The following is a 24,275-nucleotide window of genomic DNA, read 5'->3' on the forward strand; positions in this document are numbered from 1 at the left end:
ACATAATTCTTTTCCGAAATTAACGGGCGCACGTGTACCCTGCTTACGTAGATCCGCCTCTGTCTACGAAATAATGGTAATATTCGCATTATTTATTAAAGACCATATATAATACTAGTTGGCGAATTGTTATCGAGAGATGTGACAAAACAGATGAGAAACTTTCACCCTTAATTAATTAAAGGTCTAGGGAATGAGAAATTGGATATGGGAATATGTATGCCAGCAAATAATAAGTGAGTCCTACATGATATGTGTATGCTAGCAATTAATAAGCACTTAATAACAAAACGTTTTGCTTTATATATAATATATATTCCCTTCGTACATTTTTACTTGTCATGTTTCACTTTTCAAGAGTCAAATTACATGAACTTTGACTAACATTTGGTTTCAAAGATTAGTCAAACTAACTCTTTTGAAGCAAAACGTGACAAGTAAAAGTGAACAGAGAAGCAATAGAACAAGTTCCAATCGACCAATATGCAATTCGATTGCTATGTTAAGGAATTGGGCCCATTAAGGTACTTGAATTGGGCCTTCTAACTGTAAAGGAGAGAACTGTTTGGCCCATCACTGTCCAGTCTTTCCAGTAAAGCCTAAAAATGAATGATCCAGTCCATCTTTTAGTTGGGCCTAGAGAAGAAGAAAGACATATTGGCCCATCACTAAAAATAAATTTATATTTTTTGTTTTTCTTTTAATATGAGAAAGTGGACAATGAAAAATATAAATTTATTTTTAGTATAATGAACAAGTAAAAATATATCGAGAGAATTTTTTTAGAAGTATAATTTCTTTTATATTTATTTTGATGGACCAACTAAATATGTAACCTTATATAACCTATGTCAACATCAATGACTTTAATTTTGTGGACAGAGTCAAACTTCATTTTGGAAACAAGAAAACAAAAATTCTTAGAGTTGAAAGCTTGGCATAAATGAAGCAATAATAATAGTTCTAATGGTCCTCGATGATTGAAACCATTAAAGCATTTAATAAAAAGGAATCTTTAATGGTTTAGCAAACCCTACTACTTCTTGCCACATTTAACATTAAAGGGGAAAAAATAATTGAGCTTCCTATTTATTTCCTTAGTTGATTTTTACTTCTTTATTTTGAATTTTACATGTCTATTAAAAACTAATAATTATTATAAGGATCTTATTATAATATTTATATTAATTAATGTTTGATATTAGAACTTAAAAAATAATTTGAGAAATAAATAATTAATACTAAAGATAAAATCTGAAAAATAAATAAATAATCTTAATAGTCATACAAAATCAATTGTGGGTGGTCCATTCCATGTTTCCGAGTCCTTTCAATTGGGATTTTTAACACCGCACAATAACACATCAAAGTTTACAACTCAATGTAGCTTAAATTATTATTTTTTATTATTCTATTATAACCTTTAGCAGGTAATAGAGTGTTGTCTCACGTATCTTTTTCTTACTAATAATTATAGTATTACTCCGAAAATTTCTTATCCTTCGATGGCTAATGTTTTGTTCTACTTCAATAATCATATTATTTTGTTATAGCTATATTTTATGTTATGTTCTAGACTGAACCCATCGGTGACCTCCTAAAGTTGGCACTAACTTTCACTTAGACACCTTAATTAAGCTTTGTTAATTTTAGACACCTCATGTCATGTCTCGCCGTGTCATTTTAACACTTTTTACTGAATTGACAAAGTGCGTGTGTTGCACTAATTTTAAGCCCATAGAAAGCATTTTTTTTGTGAAAAATAATATTTTTCTCTTCTACTTCTTCCCTCTTTCTCCTTCACCTTTCACCACCATTGTACTGATTTTGAGTAAAACAAAAAGAATCATATACTCATTGAAAAAGATTAAAAAAGAATCATAAACTAATTGAAATAACTTACAAAAGTTTTTTTTTTTAAAAAAAAATCAGATCTAAAAAATAACATCACTACTTCACCAGAAAAAATGGAGATCCACCATTTTTGTTACTATCTTTCTCTCTCTCCCTCTCTTCCGCCAAAACATATTTTATTTAGAATTAGAATTATTAGTTATAAAAGAAAATATGAGATGTCATTGAAAAAAAAATTGGAACTAAATCTCCTTAATTTTTTCGGCGGAACTCCAATTTCCGGCAATTTTTTTAGATATGAGTCATTGAAATGACTTCCTTCAAAATGAAGTCTTTTCTTATTGAAATATTTTTAAAATATAAGTTTAAATGGTTTTTCTTTCTTCTTCTTATAATTAAATTTTACTTTTTAACCAAATTGACACATGTCTTCTCTTAATTTGTCATCATGCCATGTCATCTGTGAGTGGATAACACACATTTTTTTACTTTTGTTGATTGTTAAAGAAGTGTCCAAATGACACAATGGGATATGCCATAATGTGTCTAAAATGAACAAAGCTCAGTTAAAATATTTAAGTGAAAATTGATGCCAACTTTAGGGGGTCATCGGTGAATTCATCCTATGTTCTATTGCATGTTCTCTATAATATCATCTCGCCGAAACAAATGAATGTGAAGGGCTTTGATATTGGCTCCACAATGGGTTTAAGATAAATTGGTGTACCATAATATGTCGGCCTTTTTATAGACAAATGTGACGCTTTTATTCTCTGCTAAGATGTATATAATAACCACTTAAATTCAATTATTCTCCAATATACTCTCCTTTATTATGTCACTGTTTTCTTCTTTATGTAGCTAAGAAATAAAGAATATCTAAGAATATATTATGATAATAATTCTTTTATATGATGTTATAAAATAATATTACTACTACATTAAATTAAATATATTAAAAATACCAACGTGAAAAATGCATGTAAAGTTTATAATATTTTTTTGGAAGAAAGAATTTCTTAATAGGGATTATTTTTATTGTTTATTATTCTTAATTCTTACTAAACGACTGCTGCGTTTTGAACTTATTTCTCATATTCATTTTTGACATATCCTGTATTCTATTTTTTTTTCTTCAATTAATTATTGACTACTAAAATTCAAACTGCGATTAGCATGCTAAAAGCAACGTATCGAGTAAAATTCACAAATAACTACTTTTAATTTCAGCTATCATATTAAGAAAAAATAGATACTATCTTCAAATTGAATATTGTGACGAACAAAGTTAGAAATTTCACCAAAGACATAAAACTTTAACATATAAGCACGTAAAATAAAATTTAATTTATATACTTAGTATAGTTTTTCGATGAAGGATATTCAATCAACCACTCTTTGATGTATGCGGCTACGTCACTTATCAAGTTTCAAATGTGCTATACTATAATAATTACTATATATTAGAAGACTCTAGGATTTACTACCAAAAGTGGGCCCCATCTCCTTCCACTTAAATAATATTTTTCAACCTTATCATGGTAAAAGTTGAATTTATTATCCTTTACATTTAATTTTATATGATATTATTTTTTCTATAAAATCATTATATATGTTTTAATAATTTAAATTTCAAAAACATTATAATTTAACTTTAAAGATTTTATTTTATCAAAATCTTGTACATTGAAATATATAGTTATGAATTTAAAATATTTTTAAAATCATATAAAAATTTCAATAACTTCTCAAATTCCATAATATATAACACTTAAATAAGAAGAGTCTAGGATTTACTACCAAAAGTGGGCCCCATCTCCTTCCACTTAAATAATATTTTTCAACCTTATCATGGTAAAAGTTGAATTTATTATCCTTTTCATTTAATTTTATATGATATTATTTTTTCCTATAAAATCATTATATATGTTTTAATAATTTAAATTTCAAAAACATTATAATTTAACTTTAAAGATTTTATTTTATCAAAATCTTGTACATTGAAATATATAGTTATGAATTTAAAATATTTTTAAAATCATATAAAAATTTCAATAACTTCTCAAATTCCATAATATAACACTTAAATACTACATATTATATATTAATTACTATACTATAAATGACTTAAATACTCCATATTATCTATTACAATAATTAACAATTATTTGACACTTTAAATTCTATCAATGCCATATAAATTAGGATAAAAAACCTAACATATAATATTTAAATATATTTACAAATAATATAAGTAATACTATACATTATAATAATTAACAGCTTAATTATTTAAATATTTTTTTAATAATATATGTTATTTGCCATGTCCCAATTTATGTGGCATTAATTGATAGATTTGTTGGAGTCGAGAGATTTATTTTGTTAATTATTGTAATTTATAGTTTCTTTTTCATCAATTTCAAACAATATATGTTGTTAATTGATAGATTTTTTGGAGTAGGCCTTTTTTTTATTATTAATTATTGTAATTTATTGTTTCTTTTTCGTCAATTTCAAACAATATATGTTTATCATATAATCCATTTTATGTGGTACCAAGAGAATTTAGAGTTAATTAAATTTTTTATATAAGTTTTAAATAATTAAGCTGTTAATTATTATAATGTATAGTATTACTTATATTATTTGTAAATATATTTAAATATTATATGTTAGGTTTTTTATCCTAATTTATATGGCATTGATAGAATTTAAAGTGTCAAATAATTGTTAATTATTGTAATAGATAAGATGGAGTATTTAAGTCATTTATAGTATAGTAATTAATATATAATATGTAGTATTTAAGTGTTATATTATGGAATTTGAGAAGTTATTGAAATTTTTATATGATTTTAAAAATATTTTAAATTGTTAGCTATTGTGATTTGTAGTACTTTTTTTTAACATAATTTTGAAAAAAATATTTATTACTCTGTTTGTTCTAATTTATGTGGCACACGCAGAATTTCAAATATTAACCATAAGTAACACCTTAAATATTTAAAAGTTATATAAAAAATTTAATTGACTCTCTAAATTCTATTGGTACCACATAAAATAGATTATATAATAAAGATATATTGTTTGAAATTGACGAAAAAGAAACTATAAATTACAATAATTAACAAAATAAATCTCTCGACTCCAACAAATCTATCAATTAATGCCACATAAATTGGGACATGGCAAATAACATATATTATTAAAAAATTAGGTTCAAAATGTACTATAGAATACAATAATTAACAACTTAATATATTAAAGAGACATATAAAAAATGGTTAATATTTGAAATTCTGCGTGTGCCACATAAATTAGAACAAACAGAGTAATAAATATTTTTTTCTAAATTATGTAAAAAAAAAAAACTACAAATCACAATAGCTAAAAATTTTAAATATTTTTAAAATCAGATAAAAATTTCAATAACTTCTCAAATTTCATAATATGACATAAATTAAAATAAAAAAATATATATATTTGGGCCCCGTGCTGGCACGGGGTCCTATATCTAGTTTCACTTATAAAATTTGAAACTCCAAAATAATGACTATTCTCAAAAATAAAATAAAAAAATGGTAAGAAAGGCCTATAGTTACTTTTCTTTTCATTTCAATTAATTTATATTAAAACATTTTTTGGCTAATAATGTTTTGTTTTTCTTTTATGGATCAGTCCATCTGATCTGATCTAGAATTCAGAAGCAAATCTATGATGATTAACATTTAAAGGTTGTAGGACCTTCAATTTTTGTAGTTTCTCTTCAAAGTAATGATCAATAAAGAAAGGTTGCATTTAAAATAACTCTTTAATAATAGAAAGAAATTATTAGCAAATTAGTGGTCCAAATCATATTTCAACATTTCTTTTGGCTTCTACTACAATGTATTTTTCATTTGGAGAAAGATCTTCAAATGAATAAAAGTTTGGCCTTTACAATATACAAAATATAAAAAAAAAAGTCCATCACAAACAATTAGTATTCCATTGGTTTGTTTTACTTTATTTTTAGTTCATTTTGCATATGTTTTAATTATAAATTTTCACATGTCAAGCTGAAGACTACAAAATTAAAGAGATTTTAGTATATTTTTTAATTTAACCAACACAAAATTTAAAAATTATTTTTACTCCCTTAAATTTCGTATCAAATCAATATCAGACAAATAAAATAAAACAGAGGAAAGAATACTGTAAACAATTAAGGACCAATAATTTGTCATGTTACTTTGGACAATAATAATATTGGCTCCTATGTTTAGTCAAATTTCAAATGAAATCTCAGACATGACATGTCATAGCCACCTGGCATTCTAAGAATGCCACATCACTAAATTTCTAGAGGCTTCTATCGAAAGAAGAAAGAATATATGGGGTCTTTAATTTGTAATCTTATTAGCTTATGAGGAGTCAATTAAGGAAGAATGAATTGACAAAACACAAAGCTCTCTATCTCATATAATCAGTTATAATTTGAATAAAATAAGATATTATTATAACACATTATCACAGATGTCAAGAGGACAACCTAAATATAATAAATCGATAATTTTAGAGCGGGTTTCTTACTGAAAGAAGGATAAGAAAAAACCATCTTAAAGCACATTAATTACGATCTATTATCAATACTAGCAAGATCCTTAAAAACAATCCAACTGAGTGTCAGAGAGTCTCTAGTATTTGTATAGCTTCCCAAAATAAACGTACAATTATACCAAATCTAATATGGATCGTACATGACAATAACAGAAGTCAATGAATCTCTCAAGATTCCCTCGTCTGAGATCTCTGGGGAAGAGATCAATCAAGTTGGCCCAATGTGAAAATATTGAAAATCATATAGACGAAGCTAAGATTTTCAATTACCTATGCATTTTAAACCATAATCCGTTTTAATTTATGAAGAGAAGTTCATTAGAAGCATTTTTGATGAAACGTTCCATTGAAAAATGATCAATTTCTAGTATTAGTGAATAATTTTTTATATATAACTAGATCGATATCTAATATACATCAAAACTCTCACATAAAAATCTCTTTCCTCATGTTTTTATGGTGGACATACGTGCAAGAAGTTATCAGAAAAAGGCTATACATGCTGTAGGCAAAAAGTATAGCAAAAGGTCAATTTTTTATGTGAGATTTGTATGAAAATAATACCTAATTGCCTTACACATTTTGCATGGAAGCATGCAATCAACAAACGTTTTGTTTTCACCGTCATATTCATGTCTTCACAATGCAAGGCAAAGACATTGATGCGTCTATTTCTCTATTTCATACTCCACACGGTCGAATTTCGAGAGTTAAATTATTTAATTTTAATTATGAATTCAGATATAAAGGAACGAAATACCATATATGTGGAGTAATTACGATAAAAGAAAGACTTATTTGAAATTTAAAATACAAAAAGTATCACATAGATTGAAACTAAGAAAGTCTCATATATATATATATATGGAGTAATTTTTTTTAGTTTTTTCCTATGGACGATTACAAGTAGTTGAGAAATTTCTTTTATATTACCATAAAATTGATTAGATATAAATTAAATTACCAATATAATCTTGCGTAAAAAGTTGATTTGAAAAATACACATCACTTCATGGGATACTTGGTATACACTAGTTCATGTTATAGCATGCATCCGTCTATTTATTTTTAAGATTATAAATTTATTTCTTTTAGCAAATTTATAAAAATCTTTAGAGTAACTGAAAGTATATATTAACAATGTATATATATGACTTAAATTCATAATTAAAATATACTCACACTCGGACTAACTAACAAGCTAACTACGTACTCTCTCCATACGACATCCAAATTCATGTAAATGCGAAGAGTTTTAAGTTACTCTATTAATTACTTAAACTCAAAGTCTCAAATACAAATTAGAACTATGAAGAGTGATTATAATTCATTTGTTCCAATTTATATGTCCCATTTTTTCTGTTTAGTTCGTCTCTTGAAGAATGAAATATTCTTATATTTAGTAATAATTTAATTTTAAAATATTCATTTTCATCTTTAATGAAATTATTTATAGTCACACAAACATCTGTGACTCATTTTTTTGCCATAAATTTCAAAAGTTTTTCTTTGTCTTCTTGAATTTTGTGTCAAGTCAAACTATATCACATAAATTGAGACGAAAGAAGTAATAATATAGAACATTACATAAGCCTACGTTTGATGTTTCGATTGGTTCAATGAATGAAAGTGACCTCTAGGTTTGACCTTCTTCAAGTCTATCATCATCCTAAAATAGGATATTGCTTGTAGAAATAACTAACATGGAACCCCCCCCCCCCCCCCCCCCCCCCCCCCCACCACAACCCCCCCCCCCCCCCCCCCCCCCCCCCCCCCCCCCCCCCCCCCCCCCCCCCCCCCCCCCCCCCCCCCCCCCCCCCCCCCCCCCCCCCCCCCCCCCCCCCCCCCCCCCCCCCCCCCCCCCCCCCCCCCCCCCCCCCCCCCCCCCCCCCCCCCCCCCCCCCCCCCCCCCCCCCCCCCCCCCCCCCCCCCCCCCCCCCCCCCCCCCCCCCCCCCCCCCCCCCCCCCCCCCCCCCCCCCCCCCCCCCCCCCCCCCCCCCCCCCCCCCCCCCCCCCCCCCCCCCCCCCCCCCCCCCCCCCCCCCCCCCCCCCCCCCCCCCCCCCCCCCCCCCCCCCCCCCCCCCCCCCCCCCCCCCCCCCCCCCCCCCCCCCCCCCCCCCCCCCCCCCCCCCCCCCCCCCCCCCCCCCCCCCCCCCCCCCCCCCCCCCCCCCCCCCCCCCCCCCCCCCCCCCCCCCCCCCCCCCCCCCCCCCCCCCCCCCCCCCCCCCCCCCCCCCCCCCCCCCCCCCCCCCCCCCCCCCCCCCCCCCCCCCCCCCCCCCCCCCCCCCCCCCCCCCCCCCCCCCCCCCCCCCCCCCCCCCCCCCCCCCCCCCCCCCCCCCCCCCCCCCCCCCCCCCCCCCCCCCCCCCCCCCCCCCCCCCCCCCCCCCCCCCCCCCCCCCCCCCCCCCCCCCCCCCCCCCCCCCCCCCCCCCCCCCCCCCCCCCCCCCCCCCCCCCCCCCCCCCCCCCCCCCCCCCCCCCCCCCCCCCCCCCCCTGCATAATTACTTGCTCTTGAGTAACGCAAGTATTCTTCTTATAAGAAAAAAGGCTCATGAGGAGGTTATGTGGCTTGGATCGAAGTAATGATCAAACACGATATTTGTTTAGTGAGTGTATGAAGTAAAATTGCATGCACTTCTGCTATCAAGTATATTTTTTAACATGATGATAAGTGTTTGATTTATCCTAACAAATAGTTTTATGCGTTCGATTACTAAGAGAAACAAATTGCAATGGGACAAGTGTGTTGAGAGTGGGATTATTCATTAATGCCACCCGTTGAGCTTAATTAGTTAAAAAATTAATAAAGTTGCGCTATTGCTATAAACTATAACTTTTGATACACGATGATAAACGATTGATCCGAACAGTTACCTGTTATATTAATAGCTAGATAAGCACGCTTGGCTTGCGTAAATTGTTAATATATATTCGGTTGCGTAATTCATTCTGTTTAAGCATTGTGTTAAAACTAGTAACATATCATTCTCATGCATTGTCTCCAATAATACTCTTGTAAAGACGTGTTATGTTAACATACATTTTTAATCATCACTATATCCTAATTATTATCTGATTAGTGTCTCAAATCAAACAAACGAGCATACAATACAATATACATGTATCATTGTTATTGATCGACAAAGACAAAGTTAGAAATTTTGTTAATTATTCCAGGTAATATATGAAAAATAAATTAACTTTTGTACATAGTAATTCTACATGGTTAATTTTATATACCTTGATCATCTAGTGCCTACTGCCTAGTGGATTTCAAAATATTATTTAGTATTATATATATACTTGCATTAAATTTTAATATGAATGTGTCTATGGATCCCAGAAGAGTATAATTGTTTCAGAAAATTGACAAACTTTTGGACCAAATAATTTATTATTAATATACAGATTGAGACTAAGTGGTCCCCTTAAATTAACAAAATACATTTGTTTGCAGGTACCTCCCAGTGCATAAATTTATGTCAATAATAAAACTTGTAAAATCTATATGGACCACTATATACACATGGCATAACATAAAATCTGCACGATTATTCGCATTTATATTTTACCTGAATGGGCAAAGTTAGGAGTAAGTCATTTACTTTACCCTGATTTTATTTTATTTTATTTTATGTGAAATTATTTTCTTTTAATATATTTACAAGAAATATTAACATTATTTTATTTTTTATTTTCTAATTAATAATATATTTTTGTATAGGGAAAATAAAGGCATGATAATATTATAATTACTCCAATGTTGAGTCAAGATCTTGACCAGAAAAAATTACAATATAAAGAGGTGAAACACATGGAAGCAATGAAATTCTACAAATAGTATACATATAAAGTAATTTGGATAACCTAATTGATATTTTCAACAGAGGATATGGATAAGAATAACTTCATTTTAACGATAAAGATATAATCAACTAATAAATCAAAGTTAAGGAGTATTTTTGATCATTTTTCCTAAGTTAAAATCACGATACTTTATTGGTGGGCCCACTAGGAAGAAGTGCCTGTTGATGAGGGTAATAACTTAGTTTCAGCCCACATGGGCTTTTGTACAGTGCCTGTCATCTCAGACTTCATATAAGTTTGAGGCAACTCCCATTTATTAGGCTCTTTTGTATTGTAAAAAATAAAATTTGACTAGCTATCTCATTAACTTTTTCTTACTTCTCACATCATTTTTCTACTTTTATGATAGACATTTAAATACTAAGGATACGTAGATAACAAAAGGGGGAAGAAACAAAATATCAATTCATATGAGATTTGAAATTGATAAGGAGATAACAAAAGGAGAAAAAAAACGAAGTAAAAAGAACACTACTTGGAGTAGACATTTGGCATGTGATTTGAGATTACGATTTCAAGTTTTTGATTTGAAATCAATGTTTGATTATAAAAAATTACACAAATTTTCAAACTATGATTTTCATTTTATTTTATTTTTTGAAAAAAGTGAAGTCTAAACATAATCCTAAAATGTTTAACATTATTCTGTTTTACAACTTTTAATATGGTCAAAGTACTAAATTATCAAAATGTTACTCATTCTATTTCAATTTATATATATTTTTTAATTTCTGAAATGCTATTTGACTAATTTTTCAAGCTAAAATAGGCTAGATTAATTTAACATTTTTAAATTATATTTTAAATATTTAATAATTATATAAAAAAATACTATAAGTTCAAATTTTCTCATATCAATACAATGAAATGATACTTCTTTAAAAAAACTATTCTGAATTTATATAATTAAGAATTCTAAAAACGGAAAATACCACATAATTTAAAATAGAGAATTTGTGAGTACTTAATATTGCTTTGCTATTAATACAATATGAGAGTCAAATTACATTTTTAACTCTGGATACTTTGCCTAATCCTAACATGAATGAGACAATCCAATTGATAATCATATAAGAAATCTATCTAGTGGTCCACTTCAATTCAGTTGTAGTTTTTGAATAACTATATTTACTACTTTAATTAAATAGCACATGAGTCCACCGAATCGTGATGAAATAATTAAGATTTCTTCTTTAATTCAAAATTTTGAATTGTTTTTATCAAGAATGTTATCTTATAAATAGTTTTAAAATGTGTGAATTTAAATTAGTAAAACTTTGTGTTGACCATGGAATGGTTTTTTTAGATGACTCCTAAAATATCAGTGCATCTCAAAAATTACATAAAGAGATTGAAATATCGAATATTTCGTAAATTTATGGAATATTCATAAAGAGATCATCCAAATCATCTTAGTTCGAGAAATATGTCACTAACGGCCCTCGAATTATGGATAAATCATAGGAGAGTAGAATTAATGGATTAACAAATTTGTACTCACAATCTTGATGAATAAAGTTGTATTTCTTTCATATTTTTTTGTGATTATAATTTATTTTCTTTCACTTTAAACAACGTTCCCCCTCCCAAAAGAAAATATATATATATAAAAAAAAAAATACACAATCACACAAAACTTTCTTGAGTCCAATGATTTTTGACATCGACAAGGTGCATCCATTGAATTTGGCTACATTTTCCCGCATCATAAACGTACCAAATGCTGTAAATATCCGTGCCAATTATATTTGATGAATCACATATATATTTTTTATGTCAAAATTAGGAAAACTATTTAAAATTTGTGATACCTTTAGAAGTCCTAAGTACTCCAGCTGTCTAACAATATTTGTCAATTATTTATTCTGCGCACTTTTTAAGAAATTATACATAGAAAAATAATTTTACTACGTCACCCTTTGAATATAATACATACAATGTTTTGAAAAATAGAATAGAGAAGTAATATAATTAATGATAATGGTAATTAGGAACTAAGTCTCAAATTATCCATTAATTTCATAAAGTTGACAAGTATTGTTGGACATCTTAAAATAGTATACTGAACAACTATTGTTGGACGGAAAAAGTACTATTTAAAATTCTTTGATTTTTATCTACAATATACAAGTAAATAATTTTATATTCGCCTTTATATCGTTCAAATTATATTATACAATTATAAGAACTATCAACGTCTAAAATTAATATATTTTACTTGCCCAAATTTCTAAAAAAATAAATATTAATCTAAATTTGTCATTCAATTTTTTACTATAGCCTAAACATATTATCGGATATTACAATTTTCTTTAAGAATCAAGAGTTTGAAAAATTGCTTCTGAGATGCGCTTTTGTTAGAACAGTTCTATGAAATATATTCACGCACTTATCTTACAAGTGATGACAATATCGAGTTGATCATAGAAAAATATTTGACATTCAAGCGATTCATCAAATAATATTGTTAAAAATCATTAAAGTTACTCAATTTCAAATAATAAGGACAAATATAATTATTATTATTTCCCAAAACTATGAAAATTTAGTTCTAGATAATTTAAACTAGCGTTTGAACATTATTTTAAGAGTGACTTCTAAAAATCATCTCCAAATATTTATTTGACCAAATTTAAAAAATTTAATCTTCAAATATTTATTTGACTATGAAATTTGACCAAATCTTTTATCTTCTAATATATTTTAATTCTCAAAGACTAACTTAGCCTAATTTTTAGATTTTTAATTTTTCAAACACCATAACTTCAAAATATCAAACGGAGGTAAAAGTATATTAATATAAACTAGAAAATGAAAGGAAAAATAAATAAATCAAAATCCACTAGAAATATAAATAAATGTTGTAGTGAGAAACATGAACACGTAACTAGCACCACACAAAGAACACCAAATTAGAAACGCTGTAATATTCTGGAATAGTGGTATAAGGTTAGTGTCCTTCGCACGTGCCAACCCTTTTATATATGAAAGCTACGCCAGTTGTGCATCGATGTGGGATAAAAAGCAAGTGACTAGTGAGTGAGCGCCTTGTAGATAATCTCTGTTGTCATCACTATTAACCTTTTCTTGAGAATAACAACACTCACCATAACATAAACAAAAAGAGAGAGAAAAACAAACTGAGTTCTGAGTTCTGAGTTCTGAGTTGAGTCTCTCTCTGCATAAGCTTATCCAAGAACATCAATGGGCGAGGTTTGCTTTTGCTCTGCTTTGCGAAACTCCACTTTCTTCTTCATTTTCTTGCTTGAGGTTTCTGATTTTTGTTTTTGGGTTTTTAGGAAGAGAAGAAACCTGCAGAAGAAGTGAAGAAAACAGAGGGAGAGAAGAAAGAGGATGCTCCAAAAAGTGATGAAAAAACAGAGGAGAAGAAAACCGAGGAAGCACCGGCTCCTCCACCGCCGCCTCAAGAAATTGTTTTGAGAGTTTACATGCATTGTGAAGGATGTGCTCGTAAAGTTCGTAAATCACTTAAAGGATTTCAAGGTAATGTTGAATTTTAAAGACTTAACATACTCTGTTTTTTTTTGGGTGTTTGAAAAATTTGGAAATTTATTTATTTATGTAGGAGTTGAGGATGTTTTAACGGATTGTAAGAGTCATAAAGTGGTGGTGAAAGGGGAAAAAGCAGATCCATTGAAGGTTCTTGAAAGAGTTCAAAAAAAGAGCCACCGTAAAGTTGAGCTTCTGTCTCCGATCCCAAAACCGCCGGCGGAAGAGGCTAAGAAGCCGGAAGAGAAAGAAGTTGTTAAACCAGAAGAGAAAAAAGAGGAGGTTTATTTAATTAATTTAATCTCGCCTTTTTTTTTTTTTTAATTTATGGATTCTCACGCGAGTTTTTGTTTCTTTTTATGATACTTTTCCTCTCTTTAGTCTTTTTCCTTTCTGGGTTTTTGTTTGATTGTTTGTTTTTTAGGCAAATTTGATTAAATATGATATATTTGTTTTTGTTTCTGTAGCCTCCTCAAGTGATTACTGTAGTTCTGAAAGTTCACATGCATTGTGAAGCTTGTTCTCAAGAAATCAAAAGGCGTATACAGAAAATGAAAGGTTTATTTTTTTTGCTTACAAAAATCTTTCTTTTTTCTTTCCCTTTTTCGGATCTCTATAATAAGTACTTTAATTTTTTAAGGATTCTATATTCTCTGTAGTCTTTAATTAAGAATAATATAATCATTCCTTTAGATTCTTTTCAAATACAAATACATTTTGTTAAATTAATTGAGGAGTCTTTAGAATCTGTTGTCTAAAATTTGAAAATCTTGATTATTTTTTTTTGGTTTAAAGGTGTGGAGAATGCAGAGCCAGATTTAAAGAACTCACAAGTGTCAGTAAAAGGGATTTTTGAGGCAACACAGCTGGTGGATTATGTAAGCAGGAGAACAGGGAAAAGGGCAGTTATAGTGAAAGTAGAACCAGAAAAGAAAGGAGAGGAGAAACCTAAAGAAGAGAAGAAAACAGAGGAAGGTGAAAAAGACGCGAAAAAAGCCGAGGAAGAAGAGAAAAAGGCTAACGGCGGAGACAGTGCCTCCGCCGTCACTGCTGCAGCTCCTTCGGAAGGAGCTGCAAATAAAGAGGTTGGTGTTCAAGAAGAAGACCCAAAACTAGAAATGAAGAAGAATGAGTTTTACTACTATTACCCACAGCAGCCAAATTACCATCTTTACCCTCAAACATATGCGTCACATGAGATGTATAATCCTTACCCTCCACAAATGTTTAGTGATGAGAACCCCAATGCATGTTCTGTGATGTAAATTAGGAAGAACATGAAAAGGGTATATGTGGAAAGAATGGAGTTATGGTCACATGGGAAATGTCCATGGCCATTTCTCTTAAGTTGTTGTTTATGGTTGTGCTCTACATGTGGCCCTGTCTGTTGGGGCCTTGCAGCCAAAAAGACTAGAGAATTTTGTGAGCACTTTGTACCTTTTTCATGGGTTTTTTAATTATATAATCTTCTTATTATATAATACTCCCCCTGTCCCTAATTATTTGTTCTTTTTTTTTTTTATTATAGTTATCTCTAATTACTTGTCAATTTTGACAAATCAACAAAGGACAAAATAATTTTACCTATCATACCCTCAATTAATTACTTTGAAAAAGGTAGAATTTCTTGAAAATCTTAATTTTTTAGTCATTTACTTTATAATTAATAGGGGTAAAATAATAAATTTACTATGTAAATAATTATTTTCTTAATAGGTGTGTTAATTTAAAAGTTGACAAGTAATTAGGAACAAATAGTACTAACATATATAGTAGTGTATATATTACACTTGCAAGTTGCGATCTTGTTTGTCGTATTAAATTAAATTACATCACATAAATTAAGATGGAAGGCGGATACATCTTATCCCCTTTGAGATTGAGGTAAGTGAAAAGGGTGAGTTTGGTGAAGTAAACTTTTATGAATCATGATTTCTTTTTTACTTGTCTTATATTTAAAGGTTGAGGATTGTTTGTTGGATTATGCTGCTGTTAAAGTGTCACATCTATATATTGGTTGGTTGGTTGTATATGGTAGTGGGTATAATAGGAAGTGTCTATTCTTTTTAATCTTAGGTAATTCTCAACTAAAATCCAACAGCGAGTTGAAGGTTGGTAAAGATCTAATGTGACAAAAGTTTATTAGCTTGTGTTATAATGGATTTTACTTGACATAACAGACCATTTAGCTTAGGATCGAGGATGTTTGGATTGGTTTAAAAGTTTGTCAAATTTATTTTTAAGTTAGCTTTTTATTTTTAGAAATGTTTGACAAATATAAAAATAACTCAAAATAAATTAAAAAATATTTGACAAAGTTAAAAATAATAATTTTTAATATACTCAACGAGTTGATGATTTGTACAAAAGTTTAGTTACCCAAAAAAAGAGTGATTTGATGTGCATTCACGAGCTAAGCATTTCATTAAATGATAAAAACGTGAACATTTTTTTGTTCCTTTCAGTTTCAAACACACTAATTGTAAGTCAAGACGCACGCCACTTTTTTGCCTCTCCATAAATTACTTGTCACATTTTTTTATTTTGGAATTTAGATTGATTATTTAAAGTTTAATTATACTTCCTCAATTTAATATTTGTTGAATTTGTAAGGCAATGCATATTTATTATGAAAAATATTTACGATATAATTTAAATTATTTTGTTCACAAAGAACAAAAAAATAAATTCAAACATCTATCTTGAACTTTGAACAATTCAATTATTGAGCAATGAAAAAAAACCCTTAAAAATTCAATTAATATGGAATAGAAGGAGTGTTGACATAATTTTGTATTTTAAAATAAAAAATTATAAATTGATTTTTTTTCATATATGTCAAGTCCTTCTTTAGAGGCATAATACTCCAATCCATATTCCATGATGATGATCACGACTTCAAAGATGATATAATTATTTTTGCTTTACATGAGTAATATAGTACATTTGTTGAATTGGGTATCTTTATGGATGTGGTAGTAGAAATACGTAAAATTTATGATTTTTTTATAATCATTTGCTTTGTGAGATATTATATTGCATGTCCACACACAAGTTTACTTCAAGATTACTTGATTCAAAAATTATTTTTATTTTTATTAAATTTTGTATCAAATTAAAATTAGATAAAATAAATTGAAGCATCGAGAATAATAATTACTACTCTTTTTGTCCCAGTTTATGTAATATTTTTTGTTTTTCGAGAATCAAACAGTTTAAGTTTGATCGGAAATTTACGCATGAAATCTTCATTTTTTTAAAATAAAGTTATATATTTGTAAACTACATAAAAAAGTATCATAAGTTCCAATAATTGATAATTTAAAATATTTAAAAAATCTATAAATAACTTACCGTAAAAAATAAATTTATTTAAATCTCAAAATTCAAAAAATGCCACATAAAATGAGACGGAGGGATACTACTAAAGATCCACTGTGAGCAGTACGTGGTCCAAGGCAGTGAGTGCAATATGCAGAAAGAGGGTCATTGGTTTCAATGATTCATTATTTTTTGGTGGTGATCTAGTACACAACTCGTGGCTTTAAATTTGTGGTCATAGTATCCCTAAGTACAGTACTATATTATAAGCCCTATTTTGAACTGGTATGGTTCGTTTGATTCGGAATAAATTAATTTAGGTTAGGTTATTATAAGCAGGGGAGGAGCCAACCTTCTGTTAGGGATTCATTTGAATTTTCTTTAGCGAATTTTTTTACTATTTATATATAGTTAAAATTATTTTTTTATGCTTATATAATAGATGTTGAACCCCCTTTGATTAGTTCATGTGTTTGGTTCTTCAGATATTGAACCCCCTTATTAAAATCGTAGCTCCGCCACTGATTATAAGGTATAAATGATAGGATAGATATCAACAATTGTCTAATACCTTCAACTAAACAAAGAATAAAATAGTATCATATTTATATTTCTGAAAATTATTATATCTTCTAGTTATTATTCAATTTATAGGAGAAATCAACTAACAGAGTGTAACATTAAAAAAAGAAAGAAGAGATATACATTTATTGGATAAAAACTAATAGATAATGTGAAAAAACTGAATAGATCAAAATTTCACTAAATTGGATAAGTTTAATAAACATTTTACTAAGAAGTTTATTTAATTAATTAATATATATATATATATATATATATTATATAATTTCAATAAATTATGTTTTATAAAATTTGATATTTACCAAATGCATAAAGTTTTTTGTCTCTTACATTTTTTTTTTTTTTAAAAGCACTCGAAATGATGAACTATAGGCCTATGTGGATATTCAGAAGATGCAAGGTTTGTAATGATGTAAATTGTGATAAATAAAAGGTTTAGTGTCTATTGCATTAAGGCGCCACTCTCAATAAAAAAAAATTATTCTTCCATACTTATATCGGAACAAAGAAATTTCAATCAACACATCAATGCGTATCTATCACCCTTTTGTAAAATAAAAGGATAGAACTATGCTGGCAGAGCCGTCTCAATAAGTTTGGGGGCCTAAAGCCAAATTTTATAAAGAGGCACTATTATTTTTAGTTGACAAATATAAATTGAATAATTATAACATATTTAGTGTAATCCTACAAATGAGGTCTGGAGAGACAGGATATATGTAGACATTATGAAATAAGAATGCAAATAATGTAAATTTTCAATGAAAATTATGTAATATAAAGTAAAAATAATAAAACATGACTCAAATTTTTTAAAAATATGATGATATTAAAATAGTATTGCGATGAATTTGATAAGTTGATAAATAATATTAAAATAGTGTTGATTAGTTTTAGTGCTTTAAATTTGAATAAGACGCCAAAAACAAATTTGATCTTTTTATAAACACACAACAATAGATTTTACATAATGTAGAATGCTTGAACATTTGAGAGACTTCACAATATTCAATAATGAAAGAATAAAAAATAGCGAAAGGAGAATAAAGAGAAGTATAAGAACACAATATTGTTGGTTCATGATAATCGTCAGAATATAAATGAGCTAGACAATAAAATAGATAGCCACATGCGAAACTAGAAAGGATACTACAACTAACTAGCCACATAAGAATCTAGGAAAGATACCACAATCAACTAACAATATTCAATTTCTCAATTATATTTTCTATTCAAAAAAAAAATTCTTCAAATTTATCAATACATGAAATTTTTGTTAACAATATATATACATCTTTGGGAGAAAATAGGGGCCCCAAGCGATTGTTTTAGTGGCCTTATGGTTGAGACGGCCCTGTATGCTGGCATCACTTCGTTATCCTCTTTCTCTTTTTGATCGAACCATTGCATCACCTATTTAGATCCTTTTTTTGCTTTTTGGCTAATTAGTACTATAAAGTTCCCATTAATTCGTGCATGTACAATTTTGATTAACAAAATTAATGAGCGAATCTAATTTCTTTAATAGTATATCTTAAAATATAAATAAAGTCTTTTTAAATTCACAAGTATTAGGTATTTAAAAAAATACTCCATGAAGAGTTTTAAGATTCCACGTTAAAGTTTATTGTACTTGAAGGGTACAAAACCTATACTACTAATTAATTTAAGCCACAAAAATCATTGTTTCTTAATCTAGGTGAGATTAAATAAAGTTTTAAACAATGGGTAGACTATTTGACTATCCCATTGGAATATAATGACCTCACTCACCCTCTAGCCTCTACTAGGGAGTATTCAATAATCTTGTTTAATCTTACTAGCTAGGTCTTGTTGTATTTTTTTTAAAAATAATCTTTTTTTATTGTTTGTAATGTCGATCACTATTAGAATAAGATGTGTTATAAAACAATATTTTTCCATCTAACCAGTTTATTGAAAAAATGAATGATGAGAAACATATTTCTTTAGAAATAAAGGAAAGATTCCTAATTTTATATTATTCGTACTATTTTTCTATCAAGATATATGTTGAAATAACCACCGTACCAAACATCTTTTAATGAGAAATTTTAACGGAAAAATAATACAAAATAATTTTTAGTAATGTGTGATTATGCCACTTTGAAGTGTTTTTTTTCAAGTGGAGTATTTGTTTTCATTCATAAAAATTTTAATTTTTTTTTAATAAGTAAGATTCAAGTTCAAATACCATTAAATTTACAAATATTGTTTTTCAACTCAAATTATAGCTACTCTAAGCATGCGTGATATAAAAGTATAAACTATATAAATTTTAAAGAAATAAAAAAAAGTGAATAAAATCCATAAATATAGTTGTTGGAGCTGTAAACGACAATTTATTTGCACATCAAAACTCACAAATAGGTACTAAAAATGAAGGATTTCGATGATGAACATTGTGTTCCCTATGTCATCTTCATTTTTTATTTTTTCTTACTTTGTCTTAACGAAAAATACAATTTGTTTTTGTTTATCAATCGAGAGTTCTGGAAATAATTCATTTTACACGAATTTATCTTTTTCTTCATTAATCAATGAAAAATATTGTACTAGTAAATAGCACCGAGTCTGTAGCCAAAAGAGCAAAAAAAAAATTTGAGCAAAATGAGCCATACAATTTAACACCATTAACTTCTCCATCCAAATATTGTCTTTTGATTTCATACTTAATTTTGTTGCCATTTTTGAAATTTTACTCAAATTTTTGCCCTTTTAGCTCCTTACTCATCAAAGTAATCTCATGGTGTTAATTTAAGTGTCTTAATTTTATTGAATACAAAATTTTAAAAATAAAGAAATATTTTTGAATATTAAAGATTTGTGTAATTTTAAATTTAATGATTTTAAATTTATTATGTAGAATGTTAGAATTGGAAAATTTACTAAATATAAAAAGATGTACTCTTGTGACAAACAAGAAAAAGGAAGTAAAATAACTTAGTTAGCATTTGACAATTAATTTTAGATCAAATTTGACAAAATTGTTTTCAACTATATGTGTGATTACAGATTTTAAAAATCATTTTAAAGAAAAATATCAGATTCGAAAAACTAGTCTAATGAGATAACATTCGTAAAACGTTACACATTGTTTCAAAGGAATGCATATTCAAATATAATTGTAAAATTCAAAATGACAACTTATGAACTGAACTTTAGCGTTTCAGCTTAAAAATTTATGGCAAAACGAGAGTTTAAATTGAAGAGAGGGAGTACATCATATGAAAATATTACTTAAATACATATCTTATTTTATTATAATCTCTAAAATTTTCTAACATTTTAAAAAATAATAATAATAAAAAATCCCCTCTCGAATACATCAATCCCCTCTCGCTAATACATCTCTATCCCTCTTGGATACGTCCCTTCCCTTCTCTGATACATTCCTTCCTCTCGGATACATCCCTCCCCTATGTATTCAGATGTCTTATCCCTTCTTTGATATATTCCTAGAGTTAATAACTTTGATGGTCACTCAACTATTAACTCTTTTCATAGAAAGTCACTCAACTTCTATTTTCAACTCAAAAGTCATTCAATTATAATTTCTCTTCAGAGAAAGTCACTCAACATATTTAATTATTTTTTTCACTAAAAAATTATGACAGGGAATTTTTATTTTTGATCAAAATTTTAAGAACCAAATATATATTCATTTAAATCATTTAATGACCCGCCCCATTTAACCCGACTCGCTAAATATATAATATTAAAAATTTTGTTTTACCATTAATTCCCTAAATCATTCTCTTGTTTCCTTCTTTCTCCTAAACGTTCTTCTTCTCTTTTCTTTTCCTTTTTAATTTCTCAATTTCAAGTTTTCAACCTCTTCTTCACATATCAATAATATATCAACTTCTCTGTTTTTTTTAATTTTTTGAAGTTTTCATAACCTGTCTGTTCTCCCTAAGGATCAAATTATTATTTTCCCAACTTCAAAAACAATAAAAATTACAACAATCTCTTAGGTTACGATTTCAATGGAAATTTCTAAGACGGCAAATTTTTTTAAATTGCTAAACATTATAAGAGGATTGCAAGATGTCCCGCTTTTGCTCTTTTGAATTAAAAAAAAAAGAAGGAGACAAGAGAGAATGATTTGTGGAATCAATGGTAAAATAAAAAGTTCATAATATATTTTTAACGGGTCGGACTAAATGGAGCGGGTCATTAAATGGTTTAAATGGATATATATATTTGGTTCTTAAAATTTTGGTTAAAAATAAAAAGTTCATGTCAGAAAATTTTGGTGAAAAAAATAATTAAATATGTTGAGTGACTTTCTGTGCAAAAAAAAGTCATAGTTGAGTGACTTTTGAGTTGAGAATGAAAATTGAGTGACTTTCTGTGAAAAAAATTAATAATTGAGTGACCATCAAAGTTATTAACTCTATATTCCTATCCCTCTTTGATACATCTTTCCCTTCTTGGATACATTCCTTCCTTATGTATACAAATATTTGTTGATGTATCCAAAAAGGGAAAATTATGCGAAAAAACAAACATATACTAGTTAATTAGCTAATATAGCTATAGTTTGAATTAATTATGGCTCACAACTTAATTTTAGCTTTAATTACGTCACTTGTCCTATTTTATACATATACAAATACAAATTATACACATATATATACAATTATATGACATATATACAAATACAATTAACCTCTCTCCACTCTCTAACCTTTCTCGCTTGCCTCTCTCCTCTCTCTCCAAATCTCGCTTGCCTTTCTCAATCTCTCTCGCCAGATATACAAATACATATGTATATCAGTTATATATATACAATTATCTGATAGATATACATATATAGTTCGCCTTTCTCCACTCTCTCACTCGCCTCTCTGCTCCCTCTCCCAATCTCGTACACCTCTTGCTCGCCAGATATACAAATACATATGTATATTAGTTACATATATACAATTATTTGATAGATATACATATATAATTCAACAAATATACATATACAATTCGCCTATCTACGAATCATAATTAACAAAATATAGCTATGAAGCGTAATTAAGCTATTTTTGAGTGTCTATATGCGAAAGTTCTCCGTCTAAAAATTCAGTAATATATCTGAAATACATAAATTTAAGAGATTTAGTAATTTGGAAAAGAACAGAAAAATAATATAATTAACTGTTAACAATGAAATTTATGTAAATTATATTTGGAAAAATTACTTAAATACACAACACTTCTTTACCTATTCTCAATATTTCCCTACTCTTTTACTAAAATACAAAAATCCCTTATTTTCCCCCAACAACTTAACCGGATACTTTATTAGTTTAAGTATCCGCCCGTTATTAATTAAAGTATCCGCGCTGCTATATTATGCATCCGCCCGTTAATTAAGTATCCGTGCTGCTAACAACTTAATAATTTAAGTATCCGCCCGTTATTAATTAAAGTATCCGCGTTGCTATATTAAGTATCCACACTGCTATATTATGTATCCGAAAAACACTAAAAAAGAGATTTTTGGTAATTAATGAAAGAATAGGGAAAGGAAGTAATTTCTTTCTTATACTATGTCATTTGCCTAATTTTTACATTATATTTTTATCATTAGAGTAGGCCGTGGGCCCCAAGTTATGGGCCAAGAATTTTTACTGGAATACCACGTGAGTGCCATTATTGCATTTCTAATCATTTGACGCTTTTACAGTTTTTCATCTTTTTTTCACCTGACTCTGTTAAATAGCAAGACAAATGAGTATGGTCCTCAAAAACACACTCATATATGTTCCCTCACTATTTTCTTTTAGGGAAAAATCACTTGGATGAGTAACTTTTAATAAATAATTATTATTTTTAGTAATATTTTTTATTTATTGTCATTTTTAGCAATACTATGTTAAATCTGTAATATATATTAAAAGTGAATTATGTATGTATTATAATTATTTTTTTTATATCTGTTTGATAAGAGATTGACACAGTATTATAATTGTATTAAAATATGTGACAAATGTATTATCTATCAATAAAACTTGTATTATATGTGAATAATAAATTGTTTTTTGTAATATATATTAAAATTGTATTATAAATATATTAAAAGTGATCAAATGAAAAAAAAAATTATTGCTATAAATGGTATTTTTTTTTTAATGTTGTATATTTATGTAAGTTTCCCTTTAATTGGATTATTATTATTATTAGGGATAAATGTTCAACCACTTTTAAAGTCTGCGTGATTATTAATTTCATTTTTGAATTATTGATAGCCTTTAAAAATGTTTTTTTACTTGATAATCTGAAATAAATTCTTGATCTTGCAACATGACTAAAAGACATTCCTGAATTCAAGCCAAGTTTAAGAGTGTTTTTAACATTTATCTTGATTTTTATTAAGAGCATCATGCTTCTGTAAGAGTTTGAGACCACTTGCTATTTTATGTGGTAGATCGGGGGTATATCAAAATGTATCTAAGTTTAGTTAGTCAAGTAGAAGAGTCTTTTAAGATTGTCAATAATTTGGGGATGAAACTAATAATTTGCGT

At 29.3% G+C, this 24,275-nt stretch overlaps 1 protein-coding gene across 1 annotated transcript; it reads left to right on the forward strand.

The window, feature by feature from the left end:
* The first annotated feature begins 13,314 nt into the window (after positions 1 to 13,314).
* LOC102594870 (neurofilament medium polypeptide) lies at positions 13,315 to 15,328 on the forward strand. The gene is made up of 5 exons (XM_006347554.2): positions 13,315 to 13,536; positions 13,623 to 13,827; positions 13,910 to 14,115; positions 14,301 to 14,391; positions 14,629 to 15,328. Exons 1-5 carry the CDS (start codon positions 13,528 to 13,530, stop codon positions 15,096 to 15,098), a joined length of 981 nt encoding a protein of 326 aa, XP_006347616.1. The 5' UTR covers positions 13,315 to 13,527; the 3' UTR covers positions 15,099 to 15,328.
* Positions 15,329 to 24,275: the final 8,947 nt, after the last annotated feature.

Source organism: Solanum tuberosum, unplaced genomic scaffold (assembly GCF_000226075.1).
Source record: "Solanum tuberosum cultivar DM 1-3 516 R44 unplaced genomic scaffold, SolTub_3.0 scf00093, whole genome shotgun sequence".
NCBI classification, from domain to species: Eukaryota; Viridiplantae; Streptophyta; class Magnoliopsida; order Solanales; family Solanaceae; genus Solanum; species Solanum tuberosum.

What these genes read in the sequence shown, in the direction of transcription:
- LOC102594870 (XM_006347554.2), top strand. An exon ending in ATCACTTAAAGGATTTCAAG is followed by an intron (nt 13,828 to 13,909) that starts GTAATGTTGAAT and finishes TTATTTATGTAG; the next exon opens with GAGTTGAGGATGTTTTAACG. An exon ending in CAGAAGAGAAAAAAGAGGAG is followed by an intron (nt 14,116 to 14,300) that starts GTTTATTTAATT and finishes TTGTTTCTGTAG; the next exon opens with CCTCCTCAAGTGATTACTGT.